This window comes from Acartia tonsa, chromosome 2, assembly GCF_053477335.1.
Source record: "Acartia tonsa isolate MP-2025a chromosome 2, ASM5347733v1, whole genome shotgun sequence".
Taxonomy (NCBI): domain Eukaryota; kingdom Metazoa; phylum Arthropoda; class Copepoda; order Calanoida; family Acartiidae; genus Acartia; species Acartia tonsa.
The window spans coordinates 40,513,202-40,533,178 of NC_137261.1; the positions used below are offsets into that span (position 1 = coordinate 40,513,202).

Here is a 19,977-nt window from a genome sequence, read left to right on the forward strand (position 1 = left end):
CCTTAAAGTTTTACAATTATGTTTCTTATTCGTTGGTTTTACAACTTTGAGGACTTTTTTAATTGGTTAGTTTATTAAGTTGACTGTTCAAACGTTTCAACCACTAATCTTAAGCTCCAAAGAAGGTAGTTTTGTGTTTCAATGGATGTATATCAATTTATTGGCCTTTGTCTTATCCCTTTAGATCATTGAGTTGTTTTACCCTTTGACTTTAGGGCGATATTGATCTTGAAAATAGTCTAAAACCACACCAAAATAAAAGTGCAACCAAGTTGGACCAGCGATTTCCGAGAATTTTGGATACAGACAAAAAACCTTAGTACTGTATGTATATTAGAATGACAAGATTGAATGTTTAATGTCTATTTTATAGGTAAAATTGTCTTTCTAACTCACGCTCTCTTATGCTCCCTCTCTCTCTATCTCTCTCAACCAATCTCCCTCTCTCTCTTTGTTTCTCTATCTCTTTCTCTCTGTATTCAAGGGTGATAAAAGGGAAATGCAGTTCTTCATAAAATGTTGTTTCATGGGGTTGTATACATCCCCTTCTGCATGCTTTTGATCCAAAATATTGCAGACTATATTGTAACATACCCTTTTTCCAAAATGATCATGTTTATGGGTTGCACTTGTTTTTGAGAGAAGGCATTTCCCCTACTTTTACTGTAAATACCGCTCATCTGACATAGCAGCAGTAGGTCTTTATTTTGTCTTTAGTTATGAAATTTGTTTAGGCTAAGATTCGTACCTTTCTCTACTATGTGCAGATTTGCTGAATGCTATAGAAATATTACTATTACTTGGATGTTGCACCAGATTTTCGTGTACTCTAATAAAGTAATTCTCACAGCCAGCTAAAGTTACAATATTCCAATCAACCCTCTGGCTGAACAAACTATAATAAACGAGGTACATATTAGCTAGCTAAATTGGCGACAAATTTTCCCTTGTTAATATATACATGTATTCTATATACATTGCTAAAGTAAACCAGTTTTAAAAAATATAAAAAAGATAAACGGACATTGGAATTATAGAGTAGCTTCGCAACTAATAATGGATATATTATTATTTGGATTTTCATGTTCTCTAATAAGGCTAAATTAACATTTCCCCCTCTACCACATTTATATCCTCCCCTCTTTCTGGATGAACAAACTGACCAATACATGGGTTTCGTGTTAGCAAGCTTAATTGATGACAATTTCCCCCTGTCATAATATCCATGTATCATTGTATATTCTACATCCATTATTAAAATTGTGACTATTTCTAAATTATGTTTATTTGGGATTAAGTCGGACAGAAAAACATTGTTTTTAATCATATTTTATAAAACTAGGGGATGCGCCACTAGCATTTAGAAGCTTTTAATTCAAAGGGATGGGGAAATTTCTAAAATCATTCCGGGACCAGGTAAAAGCAGTTAGTGAAAGGTTAGTAGAATAAAACCTTCCATCACATTTTCTACCGAATCAAACTTTTGAATAACATAGTTTAAATTAAGCGACACTTTTCAAGTTCGAGAGTTTAAACAAGAACTATTTATAAAATAATCTACATTTCTAATTATATACTGCCATGCTAGTCATATATATGTCAATATAAATTCAAAAACTTTTTTATTCTTTAAAGATTAAATAGATTCTACTTTTTAAAAGCTACTCTATAATTTTAAATGTCCATTTGAAAACATGATTTTCTTATAGAATACATTTTTTATAGAATCTTTTTACAAAGGAGCATTTAGTATGTTATCTAATAAGTCCTTGGTTTATCAGTAATTCTTTGGTGAAAATTTTGTAAACAAATTATCATAATTGTCTGCTATTATAAATAGATTTTTTTTACATCTAATTAAATGTCAGAGGTAAAGTTGAATAGTCTGTATTACTTTTTAGCACTTCTTTAAAAAGTTATTATTTATATTTTTAATCAAATGCTTTTTTTATGTCAACACTGAAAAAACAGATTCTATTTTTGGGTTTTTTTCCTGTTAAATGAGAAGATGGATGCAAAAAGTCCTTATAAACTGCTATTTATTTTCTATGAACAACATTTTAGAGCTTTGAAATTTTGATTTTAACCCTTTGGAGATGGTAATATTTGTATTTTACCCATATTGAACAAAATGAAAAATCGGCTATTATGGGTTAGTTTTTAATTTTTTTTTTTTTGATAAGATTAAGTAACAACAATGATTCTGTATATACACAAAAGGATTTTTTCTTCAGTTGAAAATAGAAGTAGAAATTAACTAAAAACTGTTGAATTTTCTTCTAAAATTTTCACAGAAAATGGTACCTCCTGCAAAAACGGCTGCATTTTAGATTTTATTGAAAAGTGAAATGAAGTTACCTAACCTAGGGTAATGAAATGCACTATGTCCCAATTCAGGTTCTGACACAAAAGTCAAATCACCTTCGATGGCATTGTGGTATAGGACAAACGAATATTAACTCTTGTAGAGTGTAGAAGAAAATAAATGTAACAAAATTGTAAATAAATTTAAATATAGAACACTGTTTTTAAGGACACACTTACATTTTTAAAATAGAGATGCTCCGCTAACAAAATTGTACCTTGTTTTAATAGGAATCAGTATACCTTAATTATATCATAAATGAATTTTAACATATAAAAATTGTTGTTTTAAATTGACTTATGTATTCTGGTAACGTTTAAAGAGTTCCTACGCTTTCTAAAGCGTACATACTTGTTATAGGAAGCATCATGCTGGTTTGAAATCGATAGGAAAATTCTAACATATCTAAATTAACGAAAAAAGCTAACCGTTCCGGACAGACTGATTCTTATAGTTGGAGATGCGATCCCCAATTTTCAAATTCTTTGAACGTACAAATAAGACTTTTACAGAAATGCTTCGCATCCAGACTATCTACCTATGTTTGATATAAAGTTAACACTATATAAGAGTAGAATCTAAATATTTGATTGACGTGCCCCTGTAATTATCAAGTAAAACTCAGGCACGAGACACAATTACTTTAGCTAGGCCCAAGGCATTATTTGTATACTTTTATGCATTCATAGGCCTATCTTTACCAATATAATACCATATATGGGTAATGCTAGCCTAATCATGGTAAATTGTATGTGATTTATTAATGTTATATGTTTATTAAAAACATTATGCTTATTGTTAAAGTAATCATGCAACCATTTAGTACAAGTATGTATGCCTACAACCATGCCTGATTTACGTCACAAGTTAACATACAGACATTTTATTAAACAGACAAACGCTTAGATCCTTATTATAAGTTGATGTTATAGCATGCACCTCTTAAAATAAGTTAGTTATTTATTGACTCTCCTACCATCAAGTTCTTCTGGCTTTAAAAGGTAATGACTTAGTTGTTTGGCATGCATTGTAGTTTAAATTTAGGACCCTCAGTACTTAGCATGAATTGAGCTTAGGCCTTATGTTAGAATTCTAACACTTTTCTGTCCTACACTACTTATGTTTATTATAAATTATCCTGTAAATATTTTCATACTTAACTTATTCACTTGTAATGTAAATACACTTTATAAAAACATTTTCCTTCCTTAGTACTTAATATACTTATATAATTCCGACCGAATATTAAAACCAACCATTTATTCTTAGTTTAAAGCAATATAATACTTCGCGTGGGTCTTTTGTTGAGCTACCACCAACTCAACCAAATTCGTATTATACTTGTGGGAATAGAGGGATAAGCATTCTAAATAGACGAACCGACGATGAGAATGTCTATGTGTATTGCAGTAAAAGTAGGATTTTAGTAGTACTCATAGAAGAGCGGTCTCCATACCATAATATTGGACAAACGCCCCATTCGCACTACCATAGTAAAGCTAAGCTTTAAAAAATTACATTATCTAGAAAATAAAATAAGGATGACAACATCCATATGTAGTAAAGAACAAAGTCTAGTATTCAATAGGCTAACGGACAAAGTGAGCCATAGAGCAGATTATCTGTTCTCATAACAAAGAAAAGAAAGAGAAAACTTTAAATCATAAAACCTTAAAAAATAAGGTTTATGTCTTTGAAAGTTGTAAAAAGAAAAAGCAGCTAAAAAAACTGCTTAAACGTAGTCCGACTTAAAAGTAGTCCGACCGCGATGGATGTTTCGTACTTTATTATGTTCCATATTGATGGGAATGTTCAGCTTTCTATCTTTTTAGGAGCTGAGAAAATCATATTTCACCCAAAATATTAATTACGGACAGACGGACGGACAGAAAGACATTTGGAATTATAGAGTAGCTTCACTATTAATAAATTATACACTGAACGGACAACAAAAAAGTTGATAAATAGATAAAATTAATTACTTGTTATACTCTGGTTCTATCAAGGTCTGAAGGTTAAATAGGGATACAGGGAGAGGGCATTAGGGGATAAGATAAAGTCTTGTACCAATTTAAAAATACATAATAATATCAAATCATTTGAGAATGCGGGAATAGTCCCTTTCGTAACATCGCCCCATAAGGGGCGATTCGTCGTATTTTTAAAATGGCTTTTTATAGGTTATTTTTGGTTAGGTTAGGTTATATTGGGTTAGGTGATTGCCCCACAGGGTTAGAGCCCTCTGCAGGGGCTAGAAATAAGAGAAAAGCTACTGTGAAAAATACGAAGAATCGCCCCATAAGGTGCGATGTTACGAAAGGGACTTTTGATTGCACTGCACAACCTTTGACTGAAGCTTAAATGTTTGATGATGGGTTAATTCAGGGTTTTATTTTGTACAGTATATTTTATGTATGAGTTTCTCTCCAAATTTTTAACAGACAAAAACTGTAATGTTTTCCTTTATAACTTATATAAAACTTTCTTAATTGGGGAAGAAAAGATGAAAAGAAAAGTGCGATTACTATTAATTTTATAGAATAAAATAATTGTTTAGTTATGCATTATTATTTAACTATTTTTACTAAACTTAATCAAATATTATTCCAAGAAAAAAATATTGACTGTCCTTATTACACACCCTAATCTAACCTTAAACAAAAGACTGAAGCTAATTTCACGAGAAAGATTAATTTGTACTTCATCTACATATCCTTATATCCCCAAGGTCAGGCGCACTTATGACTAATAGAAATTATTATTGACACTCTTTATGTATTCTTTTATTTATAGGTTCTCTATCCCCCCCCCCTTATTTTGAAATGAAATGAAAATAAGGAGGGGTAATTTTTTGTGTGCTTGTTTATTGCTTTAGGTCAGGTTAGGTTAGGTTATGATTAGGTACAGATAAGCTACGAAGGATCAGGGCACTAAATATGTAGGTTTACGCCCCCCATCCCCCCACAGTGATTGGACATAAAGAAAAATCTAACCTCCCACCTTATTTTAATTTATTTAAAAATATGGGGGTGGCGGGTTTCTGTGCTCAATAGGTACTCTAAGGGAAAACACAATATTTTTTCTACGTGGATTATGTAGCCTTTCTAAAATATTCTTTTAGGTGGATTTTTGTTTTATTGTTTTTGTCTATAAATAGGGCAGATCAAAAAAATGTATTCATAAGGCTATTTTACAAAACAATTCTTTTAAAAAATCCTCTAATGTTATGGATGAATAAATTCTTGTTAAGCTTATTAATATACATAATTTTGTTATGATTTGTGGTTTTAAAAAAGTGGAATTATATATTATTAAGGTGATTGCTACTTACACCTTCAAATTTCTTATCTTTTTGTCATTAATCAATAAAATTAAAAAATTAAAGATAATCAGGAATTGCAAGCTTATATTATTTTATTACTAGATGTATGGGAATTGTAATTTTGTATATTAAAAGCGTTGCTTTTCTTATAATATGTGTTGGTACGTCTGTTGGGTAACGGATAGCTCCGATTGTCAGCTAAGTCATGAATTGTCCTAATGGCTTGACTTTTTAATGGCAAATCCCTTGTTGATTAGAAATAATAACCTAAGCGTAGCATCCCTATAATTTCATCTAAAATGTAAGTATGTCCATATCAAATAGCAAGTATATTAAAGTTTTTTTTAAGGCTTAATATGTCTATAGACATTCAAATGTTTTAGATGTAATTATAGAGATACCTTCGTTATAATATTGTCACTGATTTTTCCTATGATTCACCAGCAAAATTTTGGTCCTTTAAGGTAGGAAATCAAAAGGCTAAAAGGAACATATAATTTTTAAAATAAAACATCAAAGATTATACTTAACTTTATCAGGAATCCTTACTGCTAGGAAAAACTTTGCTTTTAACAATACACAGTTACGAGGATCACAAATTTTTGAAAGATTTCACTGATATAATAAAGTTGTCACGTCATACTATAAAATATTATATAACACCATGGCTCTAAAGGACATATATAAAAATTTCATAAATAAAAATGTCAAAGCATTCCAAAAATGATTCAATAAAACAATCACAGCACATTTAGAGTTAAAGATACACTGTAACAATGCTGTTATAGTAATGATAAAATTAGTTTTAGAAAGTAATAAAATTTAACCATGGTTATCCAAGTGTCACAGTAAAACTAAACTATATCTCACACTCTTATACTTCATTTTTTTATGTTCTGTCAACCACCCCTCCCCCCTTCCATCTCAAAAAACATTTAATTTCAGAAATAATTTTTCATAAAAAAAAGAATCCTTTTTGGGGCTTACAATTTACAATAATTGTATATAGGTATTAAGAGGACAAAAAAATAAAGAATTAAGATCGGGATTAAGCATTGTTAAAGTAACTCCGAAAGAAGTATTGTGAAAACTGAGCATTCAAGCGAATCAACCCCTTACATGGTTTTTAAACATATTTATTAAAAACATTATGTTTTTTTTTAAAGTTATGATCACAAATAATAAATACTGAAAGTTTCTATATGTTTCATTTTTTTGTTTAAAATCTTAATGGCCATGAGTAATACTATCAGCAAAGCTTTTTGATCTTATACTTATAACCAGTAGGTTTTTAAGGTAGAAAACAATAAATGCGGTTTGAATGCAGAGTATCAGTCAACAGGACGTACTAACATACCCTTCTTATAAGTTAGCAGTGCGTATTTTAAGTATTCATTAAAATCTTTTATGGTGAAAATATAAAATTTGTTCAAATTGTCAAAAATTTATTTAAAAACTGATAAATTAGGATCTCTGAGGTTATAATAATTATATAGATGTCCTTAAAAATATAATTTGTCTGATTGGATACTCGACAGCCATACGAGTTTAATTAGGTGTGATTTCTCTTAGCTGCACTTTATTTTTTAAAAGCGGAGCTTTTCTACATTTACGGTTAGAGTTTATGTCCGTAAAGAAAATTATGCATGTTAAAATCGACCTTTTATTTTCAAACTTTGTGTCAAGATTAATGGAACAATAAAGTACAATTTAGATTGAAAAGCGATTTAATAATTATTACCAGAATTACGAATATTCATTTTGAATTTAAATGATATAATTTCTCTTGATAATTTAAATTCTGATTTCTGGGTCGATAAGGCACAATCCTGCAATATGTTATATTGAATGTTTTATTACTCTACTAGCGGCTACGCACCCTAGAAGCCTCTAAAGGCACTTAAAGTAGGAGAGGGAAAAGTCGAACTTATCCCATTTTAAATTTGAGTTTCAAAAGAGTAAAATAAAATATTTTTTTTTGGGGGGGGGGGGGTTGTGAAGTGTAGACACCCTCCCCAAAAATAGTTTAAAACCTTCCCAGGACATATAAAAAGCTTCGCTGTAAAGGAGAACAATATCGGTTCAGTGGTTAGCGAGATCTTTCGGGACAGACAAAAAAACGCTTATCTATCTATTATATAAAAGTAACAATAAATCTGTCTGTCTGTGTGTTTAAAGCTTAATATGCTGTTAACCGCTGTTTTGATATTGTTGTTCTTCTTTTCAATGAAGATTCATAACTATTTTGCAGGATAGTACTTCCACCCCCAAAATGAATTTCCCTTTTATTGGTTGACAAGTTCAGACACTACTAATTAGGAATTATTCAATCAAAATCCTATTATATACAGTAGTAGGTGATTTTTTGTCTGTCCCGAAGGATATCGCTAACTGCTTAACCGATATTGTTCTCCTTTACAGTGAAGCTACTTATAGGTCCTGGGAAGAGGTCCTGGGAAGGTTTTAAAGTATTTTTGAGGAGGGTGTCTTCACTCCCCCCCCCCACAAAAAAATATTATTTTTTATCTTTAGAGAAACTCAAATTTCAAATGGGATGAAGTCGACTTTTCCCCCTCCCACCTTAAGCGCCCCTAGAGGCTTCTAGGGGGCGTAGCCGCTAGTTACTTTATATAATAGGATATTAGTTAATTTTCGTTGCCTGACAGTCTGTAGAGTTGTTATTTCATGGATATTATAATCTGTCTCTGTCATAAAAATAACAAATGTAATTATTTCATTTATAACGTTGTTCCTAAACTCCCAAGAATCGCTATAAATTTGATATGATCGTTCTTTTAATTGTCCAATTATCTGAAAATTAATGTAACTTTAATAAACCTACCTACTGACTTTTCAAAATTTATTTACAAGATTATTCTCTATTGTTAGATGATTCCCTAGGCAAGGTTTTAATCCTATTGAACGATTATAACATTTGTACATTTGCAATGCGGTAACGTGCAGGCGTACAAAAGATGAAATATTTTGCATGTGAAAATAAAATGATAGGAAACAAACAACATCATCTTATGGAGAAATCAAGTGCATAACAAAACTACTATTTATAGTCATCTTTTTTATGTTTCCTGTGAGTATTTAGACCGTGTCAGTTGCGTCACACTAAGTGTGTTATAAAACTTAATCCCCCTAACTCTGTAAGCGTGCGTATGTGTGTGTGTCATTAAGTGTCTGTTTATAAGCTCGTTTTAAATCATAAAAATCTTTTTTAGCGGGTTTTCCTTAAGTGCCTAGTCGCGAACAGAAAATCAGGCCACAGCCTACATCAGCCGAGCAGCTATCGGAAGCTATCCATCTATAATACAAAGTAGAATATTGTCTGTCCGTCCGTCACTTCAGATCGTGGTAACCACTGAACCGATCGGATTCTACTCTTCAGGGTATAAACCTATTGGTCCGGTGGTGGTTTTAAGCTATTTTCTTGGGGGGTGGGACACCTCTAACCCCCCAAAAATGAAAATCCAACCCCCCGAGAAAAAAATGTTTTTAGGCAGATAAATGGCAGCACTAGAAATACTTAATTTTTTTATTATCTCATTGAGCAAAGCCTTTAGATGCTAGGGGCGAAGCCGCTAGTATCATTATATTATAAACTAGTGGCTTCGCCACAAGATATAATGCAAAAGCACCCCCACCTATTGTTGTTCTATGTGTTGTTTTTGTATAATACCTATATTTGCGACAACTTTACCAACCCATAAGACAATAGCTTAACACCACCGCAGGACCAGTAACTGGTGAGTGGAGCCAAATTTGTTCAGCGGTTACAGATATGTCATGCTTCAGACGGACAAAAATTGTTCTACTTTGTATTATGAATTAATAACATTTATATTTTCTTTTTTTTCTATATTTATCTCCCATCTTAGTTTATTATGCTTACATGCTGTCTTGTTTTACATTCGTAACAAGAAAGTTTGATGAATAAAAGTTGTCATCTCTGTTTTTCAACTTTCCTGTTAAAAATAGGCGGTGGTGTTTTATATAAGCAGGGAAGAAATACAAACGATAAAATATTTTTTCTTTAGTTCTTGTTTGCTATTGTCTGTCTTTAGATGCTTGAAATTTTAGAGAAAAAACTAAATAATTAAGAATAATTCAAGTGCCATTGTTTACTCCCTACCTTCCATTGAAAGGTTTGAAATAATAATGAAAAGTTATTAAAAAAGATAAGTTATGTCATTATATTTATTTAATAAAAGAAACTTTACAAGAATTTCTAGTTAATTTCGTGGTTAAATTATTTTGCTTTTATTCTATACAGTCCTTTATCATAGAACATGAAATTAGTAGAATCATAAAAAAAGTTTTACTTAAATTCTTTTTATTTTGTTATAAATACAATGATACGAAAAAATACAAAAAGTCTTGGGTACAATTCATTCTTGAGTAGATTATAATATAAAAAAAACTATAGTCCTTAAAATAAAGTAAAAGGATCTGTGTGTGTGTGTCTGTCTTTGTGTGTGTACTAAAGGATCTCGATAACTACAGTTTCTCCTTTACAGTGCAGGGTAGCTTCTCATAGGTCTTGGGAAAGTTTATAACTATTTTGGGGAAGGGTACCACCACCCTCCCAAGAGATTTCGCCCCTAGAAAAAATAAACTACATATTTAAAAATTTCTCCCCTCCCTCAAGGGATCCTAGGGGCTTCTAGGGGCGTAGCCGATAGTAATAAAAAATGCATTTTAATACCCCCCTTCCATTCCAATACCCACCCTCTCCAAAAGTACCTTAACATTAATAAAGCTCTAAAAGGAGAAAGAGAACGAATCCTATAATATAAAGTAGAAGAGTATTCTTTGTCTGACCCAAAAATTTCGTAAACTGGTTGTCCAAATTAATTGTACTTTTCAGGGAAGCTTTATAAATATGCTTGTGTTGTTTTAGGCTATTTTCCTGACCCCCTTCACCCTCCCCTAGAATATAGGGGAGAGGCAACTAGTCTTTGTATAAAATGTTTTAACTTTTAAATTCTACCTAGCTAAGGTATATAGTATCTTTATTTTTCTTTGAAATACGTTTCATAACATTTAAACATATTATTTATTTTGTGGTAAACTGATAAATCAAAACTCCTCTATACTAATTCATTTATTCTTTATGAAAACATTGACAAGTGAGGACAAATGATTGAGTGATAAAAATGTGGTCCTTTTTGTATTTATTTCTCATTTTCACAAGTTCTAACGGTAAGTTTACTGAATTTATAGAGTTCTAACACTTTTTTAAAAATGTCAAATAAATAAAAAGGCAAAAATAGCTCAGAATAAAGCAGTGCTTCTACTCTTTCCCCAAATAATTACATATATCTACTATAATTAAGAAACTGAGAGGAAGATAAATTTTTCGTTCACTTGGCACTGGCCATCTTTAATCTGTTAAGACAACAAATGTTAAATTACGCCATCTATGTTTGGAAATGATAAATATCCATAGTAATGAGTTCCGCCTGTTTTAAGGCCAATACATTCCCCCCTGCTCTTACATGCGACTTACATAACAGCAGTTGTAGCCGTAGCTTACAAAGACTCCCTGTGTTTTCTTGTCCTTCTCATTGATTATTTTTGGGAAGGTTAGGTCATTCTTTGTAATAGAAATGACAACCAAGCTCCTCATTAATTCTATTTATAATCATTATTTAATAGGGGCCGGGGACAGACCATCTGAACCCCTTTTAGTATTATTATGTATCAGAAAAGAGTATCATTGCAACTCTTTTAGATTTAGTAGCGACATCACTCTCTGTCAGTTTGTCTGTCAATTCATCTGTGGGACCGTTTATTACGCTTTTGGCTGCAATTTAAGAGAGACAGATACCAATAGGTATTTAGGATATAATTTTCTTGTTCTGTCGTGTTATGTCGGTCATGCTTCTAAAGACACAAATATTGAATTTTATAAAGATTTCGTGAATTTGCATAATATCTCTCTCTCTCTCTCTCTCTATTTCTTTTATGACAACTGAGCATCTGCTATGTAACTGACTTTGTTAGTACATCCATTATTTCTTGATACTCTTAGATTTTGTCAAATTTATTTATAAAAAAATAGAAAAAAAACTTATTATATTGAAAAGAAGCTTAGCAGAATTTCATCAAATTTTCCTTCTGATTAAAGCATAGCATTATTTCTCCAAAACATGAAATTTATGAAAACTTTCCCTATAAAGTATTTTGTGGGAAATAATTAATCATCAACATAATTTTACCAATTTTTCATTTTTTAATAAGCTGAACGTCAATAATTCTTACCTCTTAAATTTATTTATTAATATTATAATAAATTCAAGTATTTTCAGCTTTGTCAGAAATAAATCACAAAAATTAAAAGTAGTTTTTAAACTTTTAAACAGTAACATTTACTTACAACTTGTTATAATTTTGAATGTTTTTGAATAAGATTTCTAAGAAAAATTATCATTAAGCATGCAGTCAAGTAACATCAAAAACATTTTAAATTACGTGCTATGAAAATATTCCTGCTGGTTCTTAGAAGTTTGATGTCTTTAAAAGATTTCATTTATAAGTTTAATTTCAACCTTCAAACCCTCTCCCTCCTAAAAAAATAGTCATTAAGAGAAGGGAAAACTCCTTAAAAAAAACTTCCCCCACCATCCACAAAGGGGCTAACAAAACTGGTATTGGCTTTATTATTTTTTGTTTTTAAATGCGTAGAAAATTGTCTAGGATTCGATGTTATAATTTTTCAGTATAGCTAAAAACTGGTTCTAATCAAGCGGATATTAATCGGTTTCGAAGCCATACTGGAAAAAAAATTTAGGTGAAAAGTTTTTTGAAAATGAAGATTGTGATTTTCAAAATAATTTATGTGACTGGAAAGATGACGTCACAAAATGGAAATTTCAACGGTAATTTTTCTATACATGCATTTTCAGTTTCCCTCAAAGCACATAATCGTGCACAAAAACCACATACCTAAAGAAATAAAAATAGGGAAGGGTAAATTTTTGTGTGTATGTGTTTCACTTTAGTTCAGGGTATGTTATGTTTTATTGATTACAGGGTAGATCAGCTGTGTTAGGGACCCGTAGGGGTTAAACAGAAAAATAAAGCAAAAACAGAAGTAAATCAGTATAATATTGGTAACTAAAGGGTGGAAAATATTTTGCTATCATAAACCTGACACAAAAAGGAATGCTCTGCCAAATGAATGAAATTAAAAAAAATAAAGACACTAGTAAAGACAGACTGGATTATCATTTAGAAAAACTGGATTGCAAATACTAGAAAATGGCCTCATTGGTCCTAAAAACGATCATTTGGATGATCAGGAAGGTAGGATTTTATATTCATCAGAGAGCCACAAAGGATATTGAATACGTGAATATTGTGGCAGATTTTTGCATGCCCTGAAAAAATGTTTCTCCAAACTGGCTAATATAATGTTATTCCCCCCTACATGACCCTACTCAATTCCTCCCTCCCTTGCCTATGCAGGAACGTATCGACTGTTATCTGAGGACTATATTAGCAAACCTAAATTAAAGAAAAAAAATCCTATGTAATAATATCCACATATTCTATAACCGATATTGTAGTTAAACTAAACAATTAATTTTAAGTAGTTGAATTCGAATAAAACGAAGCTTTTTTGAAAATATTAGCAAAGAATAAAAAAAAGGAAATTGATTTCAAAATCATTAGAAACAATCAAAAACATCACATAATAAATGAGAATAGCTTCCTAGTTTACCTATACTTTGAATTTAAAAAAAATTTACATGAAACCCTAAACCTATTAAAAAGCAAAGCTTTTCTTCATTTAGAATCGTCCGTAACGAAAATATATTATCAATAATTTAGGCATGTTAGATTGTCCTATCTGTTACAAACGAGTCATAATGATTCCTTTAACAGTTAGGTAAAATTTAGAAAGTGTATCAACTGAATAATTGCCAGAATTTCTATAGGTCCATTTTAACTTGATGATTTTTGGCTTTTTTTGATAACAATATTCTAAATGATATACATAATTATCATATTTATTTCATTGAAGCATCTCTATAACCAAGTATATCTATATCAAGCATCCTGTATATAAGTGTTGGGATTTATTTATTAAATTGTCTTTGAAATTTTAATTAATTATTATTTGTTTTCAGCATTTTTCCTACATTTAAATTTAGCAGAAACATTCAATGAAACAACAGTAAGTACTTTTAAAATTAATTCAATCAAAAATTTATTAAATTTTGATTAACTTATGCAAGTAATACAACAAGAATACTTACTTCTAAAAACATCAAAGTTTTAACTAATACTAGCGGTTACGCCACTGTATGCCAATATGGGCACTTGTAGTGGGGGCTGAAAAGTCAATCCCCACCATGGAGGAATGTATTAACAATCCCCCAAAAAGTTCTAAGCTTTCCCAGTAACTATAAGAAATTCTCTGATAGTTTCCTTTTCTTAATAACGAGAAAACTGGCTTTTTAGCGAGCTTGGAACAGACAGCTTTTTAAAGAGTATCTTTGCATTTTATAATCAGTTAGAAGTAATCATTGAAAATTAAGATTTTTATGAACTCATTTAGGATTATTCCTATTTTGTTTCCTTTAAAATGGATGGAAAATTTGAGGATAACCCAGTGAAAAGATGCTTCCAATTCTATTATAATATACAGGTAAATAAATTTAACATTTAGAGTCCACTTTAAGTAAACAAGGATGACAACATCCAGAAAAGCGAAGCACTGCAACGGTAGGACAAACGGACATTAACACTTTTATAGTGTCTAAACTGAATAATCAGAATATAAAGTATAAGAGTCGAAGCAAAATTTTAAATAAATTTGTTGAAAAACTGCTTGATACAGGATAATGTTTATGGACATACTTACATTTTTAGGACTTGATTATAGAGTTACTTCGCTTATAATATTGTTCTTTGTTGTCCAGGAATCAATATACTAAAAACCAGATCAAACGGATAATTAGATCACATAAAATTTTGTTGTAAAAAAGAGAATAATCAACATGTTTAAAATGGACGTACGGACATTCTGGTAATGCTACGCTTTCTAAATAGTACCTAACTACTACAGGAATCATCATGCAAAGTTTGAAATCGATAGGACAATTCTAACATGCCTAAATTAACGAATAAAAGCTAATCATCTCGGTCGGACGTATGGACCGACCCTAATTATAGAAATGCTTCGCTTTTAAAAAGCTTTTATTGGGTTGTAAAAAATTAGATAAGTTGTAGCCACTGGCTGGTAAACTGTCGACTGAGAAACAAGGGTGTCCAAGCTTTTTATCTTAATAGAATTAAAATGGAGTGTTATCAGGGCCAGTTACCCCCCCCCCCTCCCCGCTTTAAAAGAAGGTTGAGTGGGAAATGAAACATGAAATGTCATAAATTTACCTAATTCACATAAATCATGACGCAAAGCGCAAAATTTTGGTTCATTTCAAAGATTTTGATGGTAAATTTGACAGGTGGAAAATCTTATACATATATTTGGGGTTACTAAAACATGTATTATCTTTTAAATTTTGCTTATGTGTGATTTAAATTTTGAACATTTTTCAACAATTAAGATTGTGTAGCAACCTAAATAACACATTCACATACCTAAAGTGTTTTATTTTACCTACAAAGCATGCTCTAAAAAATAAAAAGAATATTTATAATAACTTGTATAATGTATATCTTTGGATTTGATCATCCTTGTTTTTATTCAGCAATCTGAATCTGAGGATTTATTGGAAGATCTGTACATCAGTATTGAAAATATGGAAGGAATTCCTCAGGACCTTTGGAGATATAGAAAGAATACCAATAATGTAAGAGTTGTTTTTTTCTAGTGTAGGCTTGATTCCAATTCGATTCCACCGGATCAGAACCGGTTACGAGTAATTATAAAACCAATCGTTAAGAAAAGTAAAATAAATTATAGGACTTTACATAACGTTATTTTTAAGATTAAATAATGACCTCAATAATATAGCAGCGTAACCGGACAAAGTGTCTGAAAAATCAGCCATGTGACGTCATAAAAATGAGGGAGATGAGAGGAGAAGTGGTAAAGAATTACCCTAAAAAGAGATGGATAATCCCTCATTTTTATGACATCACATGGCTGATTTTTTAGACACTTTTTCCGGTTACATTGCAGTAAAATTTATAATTTCCTGAACCTCACTATGAGCATCTTTTTTCCCGTAGAATTGTTATTTTCAGTTTATTTCATACGTAAAGTTACATTTTTTGCTATATATCATATCTAAAACATCTAAAGATCTTTCCAATATGTCTATGAAACCGGTTAATATCCACTGGATTCCAGGCCTCTGTCCCCTTTGGGATAACAAAACTGGTTTTAATCTATAATTTTTTATTTTAATATCCGCGGAGAGTTGTCTATAATACGATGCAATGAATAACTATTAAAAATATAACTTTTGTATTTTCCATTTATCCTCTTTTACGTTTAAAGAAACTTATATTTAAGAAGCCCTTCATATTTAATTTTAATTTATCTTGTTTTTTTTTTTTATAAAAATCTACGTAAGAAAAGAGAAAACTATGAATGATTTTAAATAATTAGAGTTAATAATATGATATGTTTCCAGGAATGGAAAATGGGACAAGTTTATATTGAAGTTAATTATGATTTTATGGTAAGGCAAATTCTTATTCTTATAAAAATGCATTTGGCTCTTTTAAATCCGAAAAACAATTTTTTCAACTAAAACTTTTTAAAAAAATATTTTTTTCTTTTTGATTAATTAATATAAAACGAAAAAAAGAACAGGAAACCGAAATTTTATTTGGGCTCTAAGAAATAATGCTTGTATTCTATGAAGTTTATATTTTGTTTGTTTGTCCTTTAATATCTATGTAACTACTTAACCAATTGAGTTCACCATCTAAAAAAACTTTACTTAAGTCTTAGAGTGTATCCTATTTATGACTTATGTCTTGTGGTGTGGTACAACCCCCCCCCCCCTTGATTACAGAGCCTCTAGATCTTAGAGGCGCAGCATCTAGTACATATTTGATATAGCTATGCTATTTAGCTTTTATCTTAAAAATATGTCTTTGTTAAAATCACTCTTTATAAACTAGTGGCTTTGCCTCTAACATCTTGGGGCTCTGTATTCGAAGTGGCAGAGAGGAATTATAGAAATAGCTTAAAACTTCCCCAACTAAAAAATGTGAAACAAATAGCCTAAAACCATCAAAGAACTTATGTAAAGCTTTTTAAATTAGAGAACCCAATCGGTTCAGTAGTTATTGAGATCTTAAGCTTCAGACAAGAAAACCTTACAATAGTCCTATATAATAGGACGAGTAGGCTACATTCTTCATATGTTTGAAATAATTTTCCTCTTACAGATCCGTATTGTTGCGCTAAGAACAAAACCTGGTGACGGATACATTGCATTTGATGATTATTCCATAAAAACAGATGTTTCCAGAGAAGCCTGTGAAATACTTCCGCCAGGTAGAGAGAATGTAAATTTAGGCATATTAAAGTCGTCATCTTGATTTTAAACCTTACCAAAAAATTAACTAAATGTAAGCAATAAAAAAATTAGAATATAATTATACAATGTACACATCCCCTTCCCAATTTGTTAATATTGAATTCAAAATTGTAACACATTTGTTACATATGATTTATTATTTATCAAGAATATTTGTTGCTTGGATAAAAAATAGAAAGAAATTTTTAAAATTGTACTGCACATAAAAAATAAAAAAGTTTAGAAAACGGGTTGCTTGTCATTATCAGTACAAAAAAAACAAGATATTCATATCATGGAAACAAAATGAAGTAGCGGATTTAGTCGTATTTTCACAGTAGCTTTTCTCCTATTTCTAGCCCTTGTCCGGCGAACATTAAAATTTACCTAACCTAACCGAATATAACCTATTAAAAGCTACTGTGAAAATACGACGAAACCTGCTTCTTTTCTTGTTTTCTTTTTATGATCCAAATATTCTTTTAAAAATCTATTAGATGCAGCAATTGGTGAGCCGAGCACTACAACATCAACTCAGAGCCCCAACTCTGACACTGTCAACTGTGATTTCTCCAAAGATTTTTGTAACTGGAGCCAGGTAGATTAGATGTCGGTTTCCCTTTAAGTGCCTAGTCAAGTACAGAAAGCATTAATTTAATATTTGGGGGAGGGTTCTTTCATCCTCCCAAGATAAATAACTTCTAGAAAAAAAACCACCACGCAAACAAATTCATGTTTTAAAATAATTTGAAAGTAGAAGGTCAACTTCCCCTCACCCTTTCTATCCCTAGAGTGTCACCATAGGCCTCTAGGGGCGTAACCGTTAGTAATGCTATTTTTTTACAGGGCGATGGACTGAAGTGGAGAGTTGGAAACACAAATGATTTCCATTATGAAGGAGTGCAGTGCCCTGAAAAGGGTTCAGATGGTACAGTTACAGGTATGTTGATAAGGGTACATATGGTACAATTACAGGTATGTTGATAAGGGTACAGATGGTACAGTTACAGGTATGTTGATAAGGATATAGATGGTACAGTTACAGTTATGTTGATAAGGGTGCAGATGGTACAGTTACAGGTATGTTGATAAGAGTACAGATGGTACAGTTACAGGTATGTTGATAAGGGTACAGATGTTACAGTTATGATGATAAGGGTACAGATGGTACAGATACAGGTATGTTGATAAGAGTACAAATAGTACAGTTACAGGTATGTTAATAAGGTTACAGATGGTACAGTTACAGGTATGTTGAAAAGGGTACAGATGGTACAGTTACAGGTATGTTGATAAGGGTACAGATGGTACAGTTACAGGTATGTTGATAAGGGTGAAGATGGTACAGTTACAGGTATGTGGATAAGGGTGAAGATGGTACAGTTACAGGTATGTTGATAAGGGTACAGATGGTACAGTTACAGGTATGTTGATAAGGGTGAAGATGGTACAGTTACAGGTATGTGGATAAGGGTGAAGATGGTACAGTTACAGGTATGATGATAAGGGTACAGATGGTATAGTTACAGGTATGTTGATAAGGGTGAAGATGGTACAGTTACAGGTATGTGGATAGGGGTGAAGATGGTACAGTTACAGGTATGTTGATAAGGTTACAGATAGTACAGTTACAGGTATGTTGATAAGGGTACAGATAGTACAGTTACAGGTAAGTTGATAAGGGTACAGATGGTATAGTTACAGGTATGTTGATAAGGGTGAAGATGGTACAGTTACAGGTATGTGGATAAGGGTACTGATATTACAGCTACAGGTATGTTAACAAGGGTGAAGATGGTACAGTTAAGGGTATGTTGATAAGGGTGCAGATGTTACAGTTACATGTTTTTTGATAAGAGTAAAGATGTTACATTTACATGTATGTTGATAAGGGTACAGATAGTACAGTTACAGGTATGCAATTATATGACGGATCGGCCTGTTTCTCTAAAAGTGCTTATAAATTGAAAATAAGGAAAGGGGGCCGGGTTGGGTAGCTTTTGTTTGTTTAAATCATTAGGTCTGGTAAGGTTGTATTTAATTTGGTACAGAGCGACACTAAAGGGATGGGGCACCACATCACAAGCAGGGGTAAAGCAGTAGAAAACTGCCCTACTCTTTTTAAAATATTCCAGAAATAAGTGGTGGAGAGGGTTTTTTGACTCTCAAGGCACAAAAGTTTGCATCTGTACAAACGTCAAAAATACATTAAAATTAGTTTAATCATGCTGTTCGTAAGGTATAAATAGTACGTGACTTTATGATAAAATTATCATTATTTTTTCTTTTAAAAATGTTATTGACATAAAATTTGAATTGTTTAGATTCCTTTATTCTGTTGGCTCAGAAAGGAGAAGACAATCACGGAATTATTTCTATTCTTCAAACAACTGAAAATAGCAAGGAATATTATACTAATAACCTCTATTAATCTTTGGAAATAAAACTGGCGCCTGTTTCCCTAGCATCTAGAGGCTCTAAATTCGAAGATATGGGAAAAGGGGACAGAAAAAAGTAGAGTAAATAAACTTAAATAAAACGGTTCAGTTCTGCCAAAAGTTTAATACATAATAATCTGAACCCAGACGGGACAGGGCATTCGCAGGATAATCTACAAATCTTTCTATCCCTAATTGCTTACCAGTTATGAAAAATGTTAGTATAATATTGAAATGTAGGATGGCAAAACCTGCATTAAGTTCGACTTCAGTTTATATGTAAGATATTTGTCATTTTTTAAAACTTAAACTTATCCTTATGATTAAGTAACAGAA

At 31.4% G+C, this 19,977-nt stretch overlaps 1 protein-coding gene across 1 annotated transcript in view; it reads left to right on the forward strand.

Annotated features, from left to right (window-relative positions):
* Positions 1-10,774: 10,774 nt before the first annotated feature.
* The window catches only part of LOC145312556 (MAM and LDL-receptor class A domain-containing protein 2-like), a 61,572-nt gene continuing 52,369 nt past the window's right edge, over positions 10,775-19,977 (forward strand). The window contains exons 1-12 of the mRNA XM_080151811.1: positions 10,775-10,898; positions 12,490-12,577; positions 12,934-13,004; positions 13,832-13,878; positions 14,263-14,352; positions 15,416-15,517; positions 16,307-16,354; positions 17,073-17,181; positions 17,701-17,801; positions 18,050-18,143; positions 19,528-19,605; positions 19,880-19,920. Of these exons, the coding sequence (XP_080007937.1) occupies positions 10,853-10,898; positions 12,490-12,577; positions 12,934-13,004; positions 13,832-13,878; positions 14,263-14,352; positions 15,416-15,517; positions 16,307-16,354; positions 17,073-17,181; positions 17,701-17,801; positions 18,050-18,143; positions 19,528-19,605; positions 19,880-19,920 (915 nt within the window). The 5' untranslated portion in view covers positions 10,775-10,852. The remainder of the gene's footprint in view (positions 10,899-12,489; positions 12,578-12,933; positions 13,005-13,831; positions 13,879-14,262; positions 14,353-15,415; positions 15,518-16,306; positions 16,355-17,072; positions 17,182-17,700; positions 17,802-18,049; positions 18,144-19,527; positions 19,606-19,879; positions 19,921-19,977) is intronic.